The sequence below is a fragment of the Stenella coeruleoalba genome (assembly GCF_951394435.1).
Source record: "Stenella coeruleoalba genome assembly, chromosome: 10".
Classification (NCBI taxonomy): Eukaryota; Metazoa; Chordata; class Mammalia; order Artiodactyla; family Delphinidae; genus Stenella; species Stenella coeruleoalba.
In genome coordinates this window covers 60,999,428-61,011,533 of record NC_137156.1, presented here as the reverse complement: position 1 = coordinate 61,011,533, position 12,106 = coordinate 60,999,428, and the positions used below count along the sequence as shown (strand labels likewise).

The window sequence follows — 12,106 nt, the reverse complement described above, 5'->3', positions numbered from 1 at the left end:
CCATGTTCCTTAGATCTGATATGTTTCCCAAGTATTTTTTTAAATTATTTTATTGAAGTATAGTTGATTTACAGTGTTGTTTTAACTTCTGCTGTACAGCAAAGTGATAGTTCCCTGTGCTATACAATAGGACCTTGTTGCTTATCCATTCTATGTATAATAGTTAGCATCATCTGCTAATCCCCTTGTTCTATCACCATATTTCCTGAAATCTTTTCTTGACACTGGACCAATTTGTATTGGCACAGAAACCAACACTAACTCCTTGGTTATTAAACAGAAAAGACAAACCACAAAATACCCCATCCAGGCATTTGGAGTATTAGACAAACTTGCACTACTGAAAGAAACTGGGCACTGTATCCCAAGAGTCCTGACCCATTTCAGGGTCCATCAACCTCTTTGGGAACTTGAAGTTGGAAGTGAGCAACCACTGGCTTGCTAAGTAAGCTTCATTTGATCTCACTCAGGTTCCTGTGATTTAATAGGCCAATGTCCTCCTCATGATGGACATCTTGCTCATCCAAGTTTATGTCATCACCTGTGGTGAGTTTACCTCCTGCTTTGCAACAGAAAAGATCTAAAATTTCCCCATTGATGAAACCCTCAGGGTACCTTCCTGCTATATCGTCAACATTTGTTAAGTAAAAGTTAGCTCTGGGGACTTCCCTGGTGGTCCAGTGGGTAAGACTCTGAGCTCCCAACGCAGGGGGCCTGGGTTCAGCCCCTAGTGGGGGAACTAGATCCCACATGCTGCAACTAAGTCCACGTGATGCAACTAATATCCGGCACAGCCAAAATAAATAAATAAATAAATAAATATTTTTTTAAAGTTAGCTCTGACTGAGAAAGTAAAACCTGCATGGCTAGTCACTGGGCAGGAAAAACAGATATAAATAAAGACAACTGTAAAGTTAACAGGAAACAATATTTCTGCCAATGAATGCTACATCTATGAAGGGTCATAATAACCCTCTTCTTTGAGTAACTACTGATTTCTTACTTATTGAGAAACTTTGTTCTCTAAAATCAAAGATTCTCAGAAACTTTGATGTTTTACATTTTATCAGTATGAATGAAAGTTTCAATTTACAACCCAGGGGCAAAGCTTCAGAAAAGGGGTTTCTGGACAACATTTTCAAAGAAACAGGACCATGGGTTCATTTTGCTGTCTAGGGCTGATGTTGACCACTTTAGAAAGTCCTGCTTTCCTTTGAGTCTATCAAAACAGTGTTTCATTTAAATTTCATCTAAACTTCACATCTCCCCACAATCCTATAACCCTCTCTCTTCTTAGCGGTCTTAGGTTGATTGGGCTTGGACCCTGTCATGTTCAGCTTCCAGGCTCCTAAGATGAAAATTTTGAAAATAGATGTGTGAATGAAAAATGTTGCCTGACATATCAGTCAACAAAGGCTATTGCGGCCATCAACCCATCAACCACTAAAGCCATCCCAACTGTGCACTCTGAGGGGATTCAGGATGGAAAAAAGAACAGTATATTGGTCCTAGATAGCTAAGGTGCATATCAAAGGAATAATTTCAATGAGCCCAGACTCTTGCAACTTCCCATACACAGAAAAGCCCTAAATTCACTAACTTGCAATGTCTGTTCTTTTTTTTTTTTTTTCCCATTGGGGTATAGTTGTTTTTGGTTTTATTAACAGTAATCTTTTGATGTTCCACTACCTGGTTTTTGCTGGAAAACTCGTATATATCCTGGCTCCTCCCTTGCCTCTTTGGAGCAGTCCCCCAAAGCGATCTGAGAGGCTGTCTTCCTGGCTTAGGTGCTCAGAAAAGCCACCAAATAAAAAATAATTCTCAACTTTTAGGTTGTGCAGTTTCTTCACTTCACAGAAGTAACGTGCATTTTTCATTCCTAAATATATCATGCCAGGTAGGCATACATATGACGGCCATGCCAGTTCCATCATAACCGGGATTGGTTCATAACTCAGAAAGGTTACAGGAACAAGGATGTCAGGGTTCTGCGTAGCTTTTGCTTCACTTCTTGAACAGGCTGAGACTTTTTTCTCTTTTGGGCCCCAGACAGTTTGTCTGCTAAACTGAAGCCTCCATCCCTCATGACTGAGGGGAAAAAAAAAACAAAACCCGAGATACATCTACTCAGCTGAAGCTGACAGGTATACTGGGGTCCAGTGTGTACAGGTGGACAGCTCTGGCCACGCTGACACCCGCAGGGATTCTGGAAACAGCGGGGAAGGGGGCGAGCTGCTGCCCTCCCCCACATCGCCCGGCCTGGAGCCGACATCAGCGCTACCCCTCTGCTCGGAGCCTCAACGCTGAAACCCGAAGCAGGACGTCCGCCCTGCCCTTCACATCCACTTCTTGCCACAGACAGGCGCTGCGGCGCGCGGCTTCAGGGGAACATAATTTCCAACACAGCTCACGCCAACAGCTGACGAAAGACTGGAGCTCCAGAGCGTTCTGCGGTCGCCATGTTTGTAGCAGGCACGGACCTTGACCCGCCTTTCCTCTCAGTGATTGGACACGTAGGGACGGCGTACGGCAGGGGCGTGGCTCCGCAGGGAGAGGCCCCGCGAAATAAAGGGTGGGGCCAGGACGCCATCTTGGATCCTGGCGTCGTCCCCGACTTGCCCTTCCTCCCGGTGATTGGACAAGCCGGTTGGGTGTCCTGGAAGGGGCGTAGCCGGCCAACCAGACCTGGGCGTGTGCTTCGTCTGGTTCTCTTGCGTTTGAACCGTATAGATGCTTAAGATGTTTTTGCTTATCACTGGACGCCGGCGATGTAGCGAGGTAGAGAAGGCTTGCTTGGAGAATTATCTTGCCATTATAATGAAGCTTTGAAGAACTCTGAAAACCGCCTGGGGCTGCTTTGAAAGGTGTCTTAAGATGCTTCTTCAGGGACTTCCCTGGTGGTCCAGTGGCTAAAACTCCGCAATCCCAATGCAGGGGGCCCGGGTTCCATCCCTGGTCAGGAATCTAGATCTCACATGCTGCAACTAAGAGTTAGCATGCTGCAACTAAAGATCCTGCATGCAGCCACGAAGATCCCGCATGCCACAACTAAGACCTGGTGCAGCCAAATAAATAAATATATATTTTTAAATTTATTTATTTTTATTTTTGGCTACGTTGGGTCTTTGTTGCTGTGTGAGGGCTTTCTCTAGTTGCGACGAGCGGGGGGCTACCCTTCGTTGCGGTGCGCGGGCTTCTCATCGCGGTGGCTTCTCTTATTGTGGAGCACGGGCTCTAGGGGCGTGGGCTTCCGTAGTTGTGGCTCACGGCCTCTGGAGCGCAGGCTCAGTTGTAGCACACGGGCTTAGTTGCTCCGCGGCATGTGGGATCTTCCCGGACCAGGGCTCGAACCCGTGTGCCCTTTTTTTTAAAAAAAAAGATGCTTCTTCAAGGATGGGCTTCCCTGGTGGCGCAGTGGTTAAGAATCGGCCTGCCAGTGCAGGGGACATGAGTCCCCCCACAACTACTGAACCCGCGTGCCACAACTACTGAAGCCTGCGCGCCTAGAGCCTGTGCTCCGCAACAAAGAGAAGTCACCCAATGAGAAGCCCGTGCACTGCAACGAAGAGTATCCCCGCTCACCACAACTGGAGATAGCCTGTGCACAGCAACAAAGACCTAATGCAGCCAAAAATAAAATTAAAAAATAAAATAAATTTTAAAAGAAAAGAAGGGCTTCCCCGGTGGTGCAGTGGTTGAGAGTCCGCCTGCCGATGCAGGGGACACGGGTTCGTGCCCCGCTCCGGGAAGATCCCACATGCCACGGAGCGACTAGGCCCATGAGCCATGGCCGCTGGGCCTGCGCGTCCGGAGCCTGTACTCCGCAACGGGAGAGGCCACAACAGTGAGAGGCCCGCGTACCAAAAAAAAAGAAAAGAAAATCCTGGATTCCTTTCAAAAAAAAAGATGTTTCTTCAAGGATGCACTGTCATTTTTCAGGGAGAAAGATGGGGACCACATTCTAGGAAGAGGGGGGTTGACTGCATGAAAAGCCATGAAACGTAGCTATAGCGGGATTAGGGGTGAGGGGCGCAGAACGGCCAAAGAGAAGAAGCTAGGAAGGGGGGTTGGGGTGAGATTATGCAAGGCCTTGAATGGCTAAGGAGTTTGGACTTTATCCTGTAGATTAGGTGATAAAAATGGACTTTTGGAGGACTTTAAACCAGTGTGACATAACCATTTAGTGAACTCTAGAAAAATAATTCTGTAACTGGAGAATCCCAGTCTTTCCCAAAGTGTGTTCAATGAACCACTTGGGGAGCTTGTTTATTACATGCAGATTCTTGACCCTCCGCAGACCTGCAAATCAAGATTCTCTGGTTGTACAGCCAGGAAACACATTTGGGGGAAAGAAATGTGCAAATCATAAAGGTAGAGATTTGAAAGTTCACAAGCTGAACACACTCTGTGTAACTAACACCCAGACGAAGAAACTCTCCAGCAGCTCAGAAACCCCCCTTCCCCCTCCAGCCATTGCTGACTGCACCAGGGGTAAAAGTGACTGCTTCTAATATCATAGATTAGTTTGCCTGTTTTGAATTTTCTATAAATGAAATCACAGAGTATATACTCTGTCTGGTTTATTTTTCCCAGTGTTGGGTATAAATTCATCCATGCTGTTCCCATGTAGTTGCTGTTGACTCCATCACTGCAAACTTCCACAATTTATCCATTCTCTTGTTTATGGCCTTTGGGTAGTTTCTAGTTTGGGGCTGTTACCAAGAAAGTGCTGCTATGAATATTTTTATTCACGCCTTCTGCTTTATAAATTATAAAGCAGGATACCAAGGCCTAAAGACTACCCAATTACTGAGTCCCTCCCTATTCAGGTACTGTACCAAGAAAAGATTTCGAGGTTCTGCTTTTATGGAACTTATGTCAATTGGCACAAAACTACAACCTAAATGAATGGAAAAATCAGTCGAACAATTGCCATTATGATGATAGCTCTAAGGAAAACAAAAAGCTGAGCTAGGAAAGGGAGAAGTAGAACAACTGCAATTTTTTTATGAGGTAGTCAGGTTAAGTCTCAGAAGCGGTATCTAGAAAAAAATACAAGACGGAAGTTGCTACTGCTATTCAATGAGTATGAAGAGGGAAGGGCATTCCTGGCAGGGGAGACACCATGTACAAAAGTCACAGCACAAGACAGTTCTTGGTGGCCTGGTCAAGATCAGTGTGGCTGAAGAAGCACAATGGTGAAGGAGGGATGGCATAAGATGTGTTGGGATATAGGAACACATGATGCAGGGCCTTGTAGGCCAGGGTAAGGAGTTTAGATTTTATTCTAAATACTGTAGAAAGCCACTAAAATATTTTATGTATTTACTTATTTATTTATTTATACATATTCTGGACACAAGTCCCTTATCAGATATTTGATGTGCAAATATTTTCTCCTATTCTGTGGGTTGTCTTTTCATTTGGCTGCGCAGCGCGGCTTGCAGGATCTTAGTTCCCCCACCAGGGATCAAACCTGTGCCCCCTGCAGTGGAAGTGTGGAGCCCTAACCACTGGACCACCAGGGAATTCCCTGAAGTACTTTAAAAAGAAAGTGATGTAAGAGGAAAGAGATATGAAACATATGTATATGTATAACTGATTCACTTTGTTATAAAGCAGAAACTAACACACCATTGTAAAGCAATTATACCCCAATAAAGATGTTAAAACAAACACACACACACACACACACACACAGAAAGTGATGTAATCCAATTTACTTTTTAAAAAGATCCCTCTAACTGGTGAGCAGAGAACAGAGTAAAGGGACCAATGGAGAAGGCAGGTCACTTAGAAAGCTGCTAGAACAGTCCTGGGAATATACACTGGCAGAGAGCTTAGAGGAAAGGACTGAAATACATTTGGGAATTGTCAGCACAATGATCAACACCTTAAGGATGAAAGTTAACATTGCCATATTGGGACAAAGATATATCCTGCGGGTGTTCTGATGTGATGCAGCAAGGGCACGGCATTTCTACCAAAAAATGTATAATCTGAATCTAATCATGATGAAAACTACAACAAATCCACATTGAGAGACCATCTACAAAACAACTAGCCTGTATTTTTAAATGTCAGTACTATGAAAGACAAGGAAAGATTTACTACAGATTTTAAGACTAGACGTGATAACCAAATACAAATTGTAACGCTTCATGAGATCATAGACCAGGAAGATTTTTTTTCATTTGCTGGAAATGACATAAATGGAACAACTGATAATATTTGAAAAAGGAGTACAGATTAAATAATAGACTATGTAGGAATTCCCTGGCTGATGAGGATTCTGGGATTTCACTGCCGGGCCGGGTTCGATCACTGGTCGTGGAATAAGATCCCGCAAGCTGTGCCGTAGCCAAAAAAAACCTCCAAACGCTATGTTATTATTAATGTAATGAGTTCGACCACTGAACTGATTATGTAGAATAATGTCCTTGTTTTTAGGAAATATCACATTTAAGTGTGTAGAGATAAAGGAACATCATGTCTGCAATTTCCTCTCAAATGGTTCAAAAAAAAAAGATTAAAAGATAAAGCAATGGTAAAATATTACCACTTGGGGACAATTACCCGCGGTATCAACTAAGCCAATCCAGCAATTCCAGTCCGCGAAAAGGAGCGCGGCCTCCGCACGCCCCGGCGAGCTCCAGCTTGTTTTCCCAGTGAGCATGCGTGCGCGTAAGGGCGAACGTCCCAACCAATCAGTGCCCACGTCGGCGTCTCGTGCATCGCAGGGGCGGGGCGGCCTTCTACACATGCGCACAGTAGGGTGGGCTTTCTTCCTTTCCGCCTAACGCCGCCAATATGGTGAGTGTGCCGGTCGTGGGCTCCGGGTCGGCCTGCCATGCTGTTCCATCTCTACTTGGGTTGGGGAGTGGAGGCGCGGAATGGCGCCCAGTGGGTCTTAGGTAGCGCGCGGTGAGGGTCCTCGGGTGGGCAGGACATGGGGTCGGCAGCTTTCCAGATGCGCGCCCGACGAGCGCGTGTGGGGCCCGGTAGGCCTGGCGCTGCCTGGGCCACGCGTGCGCGCTTCGGCCGCCTGCGTCGGACCGCTGGTGTGCCCAGTCGCTTGGCCCGGCCGCTGGGGCCAAGCCGGGATGGGGCTGGTGATCCGGCCGTGCAGGCCCCGTAGGCCAGCGAGAACTTGGCTTTTGCCGCCGCCTTTGCGGATTTCGTCTATCTTAAGTTCCATGGCACCTGGGCGTGTTATCCTCAACATTCTTTTTCTCTGTTGTTAGCCACACTGCCTTTAAGCTGCAAAGCCTTGCAAACTAGGGAGTATGTTTAATCATTTTCTCTCCCCCACCTCTCAATTTTAGGTGTTCAGGCGCTTCGTGGAGGTTGGCCGGGTGGCTTACGTCTCCTTTGGGCCTCATGCCGGGAGGCTGGTCGCGATTGTAGATGTTATTGATCAGAACAGGGTAAGTGCAAAGGAAGAGTGTCACAGCTTCACATGGCAGTGGATGGTATGCAGTGTAGATGATAATGGTAATAGTCCCAACAGCCGTCTTAGGATAGGAGTACTACAGGTGGTAGCTTTATTTTAGGAAACCCAACGCAGATAGGGGTTAGGAGTACAGACTTGAATTGGTGGGTACTGCTGGGTTTGAGTAATACTTATGCTCCTTCAGCTAGGCAGAGTTTTTAACTAATTATGGGCTAAAACATAGGTGAGGTTTAAATCAGTTATTATGTTTAAAGCAAATTTAGAACAAAGCCAGGCACACAGAAAGCCATTATTTGCTATTGTCACTATTAGAGCACCACAACTGAGGGATTAACCAAAGGCTGTGAATAATCATAAAGTTATTTGTTGGGAATGCAAGGATTAAAGATTTTAAATTATATGTAGTTGGGTTTTATGCTGTGCTGCTGTTGCTAAGTCTTTTTAACCTTTAAAGAAAAGCATTTAAATATAAGGATTTGATGATTCTGAAAGGAATAATATATAGAATATTTGCATTTTGAATGCTGTTACCTTTTTACACTGAGATCCTTGATTTTACGTCTTCTAGGCTTTGGTGGATGGACCTTGCACTCAAGTAAGGAGGCAGGCTATGCCTTTCAAATGCATGCAGCTCACTGACTTCATCCTTAAGTTCCCACACAGGTAACTATCCACCAACCGTCACCCCTCCCCTAGTTTTGTTAATGCTAGCAAAAGCTTGCTTAGTTTAATTTAGAAATGTTTTTGCTATTTTGTTGATTTTTCTCTTGAGAACATAGTAAGCAGTGTGAAAGTGAGAGCAGTTTAGAAGAGGAATTTACATCGTAGAAGTGGACAGGCATTATTTACTTCTAAAATTCCCTGAGGTCCGGTAGTTCTCTGGCTTTCTCTCTATCCAGATTTCCCATCCTTTTTCTCTTGTTCCCCTTTCTTTCAGGTTTTACACAACAAAAGCCTCCCTGTATATGTGGTTCCCCCAACGTGTGTTAGTCCATTTTAGCTTCAGAACAAAACTACCGATTGTCTCTTGCAACTCTATCATTAGTTGAGCTTTTTGTATGTGTCGGCTATTAAGTATTTAATATACATCATCTCCTTATGACAGCCACAAAGAGGTTCTATTCCCAGTTGTTTGTAAGGGATTAAGGCATTCTGTGATTCTTGACATGATTTAGGTTATAGAAGTTAAACACTATGGTGTGTTGCTGTGCAGTGACAGTTGTTTGCAATGGAACATGTGCTGTGACATATTGCTAGTTTATTTTCTAAGCATACTGGGTTTTGATATTTGAAAGGAATTTCAAAATGATTATAATTCCATTTTATGGTGTTTGAACACAAATCTTTATAAGCGTTATTGTATAAAATAAAAGCATAAGGCATAACGATTTATTTTACATCATTCTTTATGAAAAGGAAAATGCTTTCTACACATCCACTATTTGAGTGGTATTATATACATGATCAGGTGATTTTTAAACCCAGAAAGTGGAATGGTTTGCATATTTTTATTAAAATTTTGTTTGAGATTATAAGATATCCTGGCTTAGTGAACACCGTTCCAACAAGTAAAAGATATTGATACATTGTGCCAGGTGGTGTGTTTTCTATGGAGACAACTAGAACTGGAAGTAGAAAAAATGAGAAGGGTTCTTTTGGCATTTTCCTTATGCTTTTTTAATTTGAGGGGTATAAATTGTGCTTTTTCAGAGGATGAAAAGCTGTCCTTGGATCTGTGTGGTTTCAAAGATGATATCTATCTGTTTATTTATTTTATTTTTTGGCTATACTAGGTGTTAGCTGCAGCATGCGTGTGGGATCTAGTTCCCTGAGCAGGAGTCGAACCTGGGCCCCCTGCATTGGGAGCACGGAGTCTTAGCCACTGGGCCACCAGGAATGTCCCAAAGATGATTTCTTAATCTATGGTATTGGCTCTTTCTAGTGCCCGCCAGAAGTATGTCCGAAAAGCCTGGGAGAAGGCAGATATCAATGCAAAGTGGGCAGCCACAAGGTGGGCCAAGAAGATTGAAGCCAGAGAAAAGGTAATGATTTAGAGTCATTTGAATTTGGACCTTCTCTGGGGAAGATTAGAAGGTGGTATGACAGAGATTTTTTTTTTTTTTAACAGAAAGCCAAGATGACAGATTTTGATCGTTATAAAGTCATGAAGGCAAGGAAAATGGTAAGTTTTTAATTAATTCAGGATTGTTGTATTCTAACCCTAAACTAGTTTGTCTGGTTAATTCTGCTTGCCTAAGCTTACAGACCAAAGTTGACTTATAGGAGTCTTAGACATCATAAGGGTTGTCTTCTATACATACATATTCCATACATATAAGATGGACATGTGTTTTGTATGCATATATGATAAACATGTCCATTGAAATTTTTCAGAGGAACAGACTAATCAAGCTTGAAGTTAAGAAACTTCAAAAGGCAGCTCTCCTGAAGGCTTCTCCCAAGAAAGCACTTGCTGCTAAGGGGGCAGCTACAGCAGCTGCTGCAAAGGTTCCAGCAAAAAAGATGACTGCTACGGGTAAGAAGGCTCCAGCCCAGAAGGTTACTGCCCAGAAAGCTGCAGGCCAGAAGGCAGCACCTCCTCCAAAGGCTCAGAAGTGTCAGAAAGCTCCAGCCCAGAAAGCACCTGCTCCAAAGGCATGTGGCAAGAAACCATAAGAGGCTGTTATAAACAGAATAAAGGTTCTTTTTGACATGCTGGCAAATCTGTTTAATGTATGGATTAAAGTCTGTTACTGGGGCCGGGATTAAGAGGCAGATTGATGGTAGGGTTGTTAATGTTGTCATTGGAGAATCAGTTCCTTAGTCCCACTCTGCCCAGACTCAAAGTCATCACACAAAGTCATAAGTAATGTTCTCATGGGAAATCGTGATAATTAGACCACTGGTTTTTTTTTTCCCTTGTACAAATATATTTCCCGTAAATAAGTAAAATCCCAGCTGCTTTTGATGCTCGAGTTTAGTAAATTTTCTTATAAAAATAAACTAGGAAAACAAATACATTATACATTGGTTCCTTAAAGATTCTGGTTCCCAATCATTTCTAATCAAAAGCTGGCTTCTGAGCCTCACTGGGACAAGGAGGACAGCTCCTTTTTGCTTGGTGGTATTAATAGGCAGGTGAAACAGTGTAATAGTTTCTGTGATAGAGGAAATACAGGCAATTTTGGGTTACCTGTCCTTGTCTGAGGGGGTTGTCTAAAGTGGAATCTTCAGCTTCCACCCAAAAGAAAGATGGTGTAAGGGGAAGGGTGGTATGAACCTCAGGAACATAGAGGACTGGCCAGAGACCACTGGACCTGGAAGCCAGTTGTTGGGTCTGTGTTGGGCAGGTGGGGTGTAAGAAGCCATAGGGTGTTTTTAAATGGAGTGATACCTGAGATTCAGATCATGTGCTGTTGAACTGAATGAAACCAGGCAACAAGAGTGGGAAGGTCAGATGGTGTCAAGCTTGGCCGTATTCCTTACCTTGACAAGAGTCCAAAATAAAGTGGCAATGGTGATGCCATTTGGTAGTCTTGATGTTAATGTAAATAAGTGATGTCTTCTAGTTTCTTGGTTTACCACTAGTGCTTCTGTCCCACCTTTTCTTCTTGGATTTTTTTTTTTTTTTTTAAGTTTCATGAACTGCATTCTCTAGTATTCCAGGTAGCATTCATGAGTAATAAACTTTTGAATGCTTGCTTGTCAAAGTATTTTTATTGTGTGCTTATGAGTTTTTACAGCACATCTGATAGCGAGTGTATGGGTTTTTTTGTTTTGCTTTTTACCCCACACCATTTCTGTAATTCTCCACACTTCAGTTAAATTCTGACCCTTAACTACCCAGGTGAGCCTCAGGTTAAGGGGTCTGCCCCGACTTCAGACGTCAATTGCAAGTCCCAGGCCTCCTGTACTTCTCACTGTGCAGCTGAAAATTGGAGTTCCCATGACTCCTTCCTTAGGTTTAACAGTTTATTAGAGCTAAGGCTCATTGCAGAACTGGGAAATACGTTACCAGTTTGTCACAAAAGATAAAACTAGGGAACAGCCAAGTGGAAGTGCATGGGTCAAGGTGTGGGGGGAAGGGGCATACAGCTTCCCTGCCCTCACTAGCTTACCACCCTGCCAGCACCTTCATGTATTCATCCTGGAAGCTCTCTGAGCCCCTCATCCCTTGAGAGTTTTTATGGAGGTTCATTAGGTAGGCACGTTTATTAAAATATTGGCCATTGGTGATTAGCTAGATCTCCAGCCCCTCTCTGCTCCAGGCGGTGGGGGTTAGCGTTCAAGCCATGTGGTCCCAATCCCCTGGTGGATTCCTCTGGTGACGAGGACCCCCTAACTGTCACCCCCAAAGTTAGGAGCCCCCAGCTGCTGACTTACCAGGAAACACAAAGGCAGTCTCACTACTCCGGAGACTCCAAGGATTTTAGAAACTTCTTGTGTCAGAAAGAAGTGAAGACCAAACATTTCTTTTTTTTTAATTTAATTTGTTTAATTTTTAAATTTTTTGGCCGCGTGGCATGTGGTATCTTAGTTCCCCAATGAGGGATGAACCTGCGCCCCTGCAGTGGAAGCGAGGAGTCGTAACCACTGGACCACCAGGGAATTCCCCAAATATGTATTTCTTAAATCACAGCATTACAGCCTGTA

General features: G+C 44.0%; 2 protein-coding genes and 1 long non-coding RNA gene across 3 annotated transcripts in view; 2 read left to right on the top strand and 1 right to left on the bottom strand.

The window, feature by feature from the left end:
• The window catches only part of LOC307193359, a 263,564-nt gene extending 261,102 nt beyond the window's left edge, over positions 1-2,462 (bottom strand). The window contains exon 1 of the long non-coding RNA XR_013830310.1: positions 1,690-2,462. This is a non-coding gene — a long non-coding RNA (uncharacterized lncRNA). The remainder of the gene's footprint in view (positions 1-1,689) is intronic.
• LOC307193356 (zinc finger protein 621) overlaps positions 1-12,106 on the top strand; it is a 279,464-nt gene that overhangs the window by 221,594 nt on the left and 45,764 nt on the right. The window lies entirely within an intron of this gene.
• RPL14 (ribosomal protein L14) lies at positions 6,763-10,170 on the top strand. Its single transcript, XM_079934280.1, has 6 exons — positions 6,763-6,813; positions 7,326-7,427; positions 8,022-8,116; positions 9,396-9,495; positions 9,582-9,635; positions 9,848-10,170. The coding sequence occupies exons 1-6, from the start codon at positions 6,811-6,813 to the stop codon at positions 10,127-10,129; spliced, it is 636 nt and encodes a 211-aa protein (XP_079790406.1). The 5' UTR covers positions 6,763-6,810; the 3' UTR covers positions 10,130-10,170.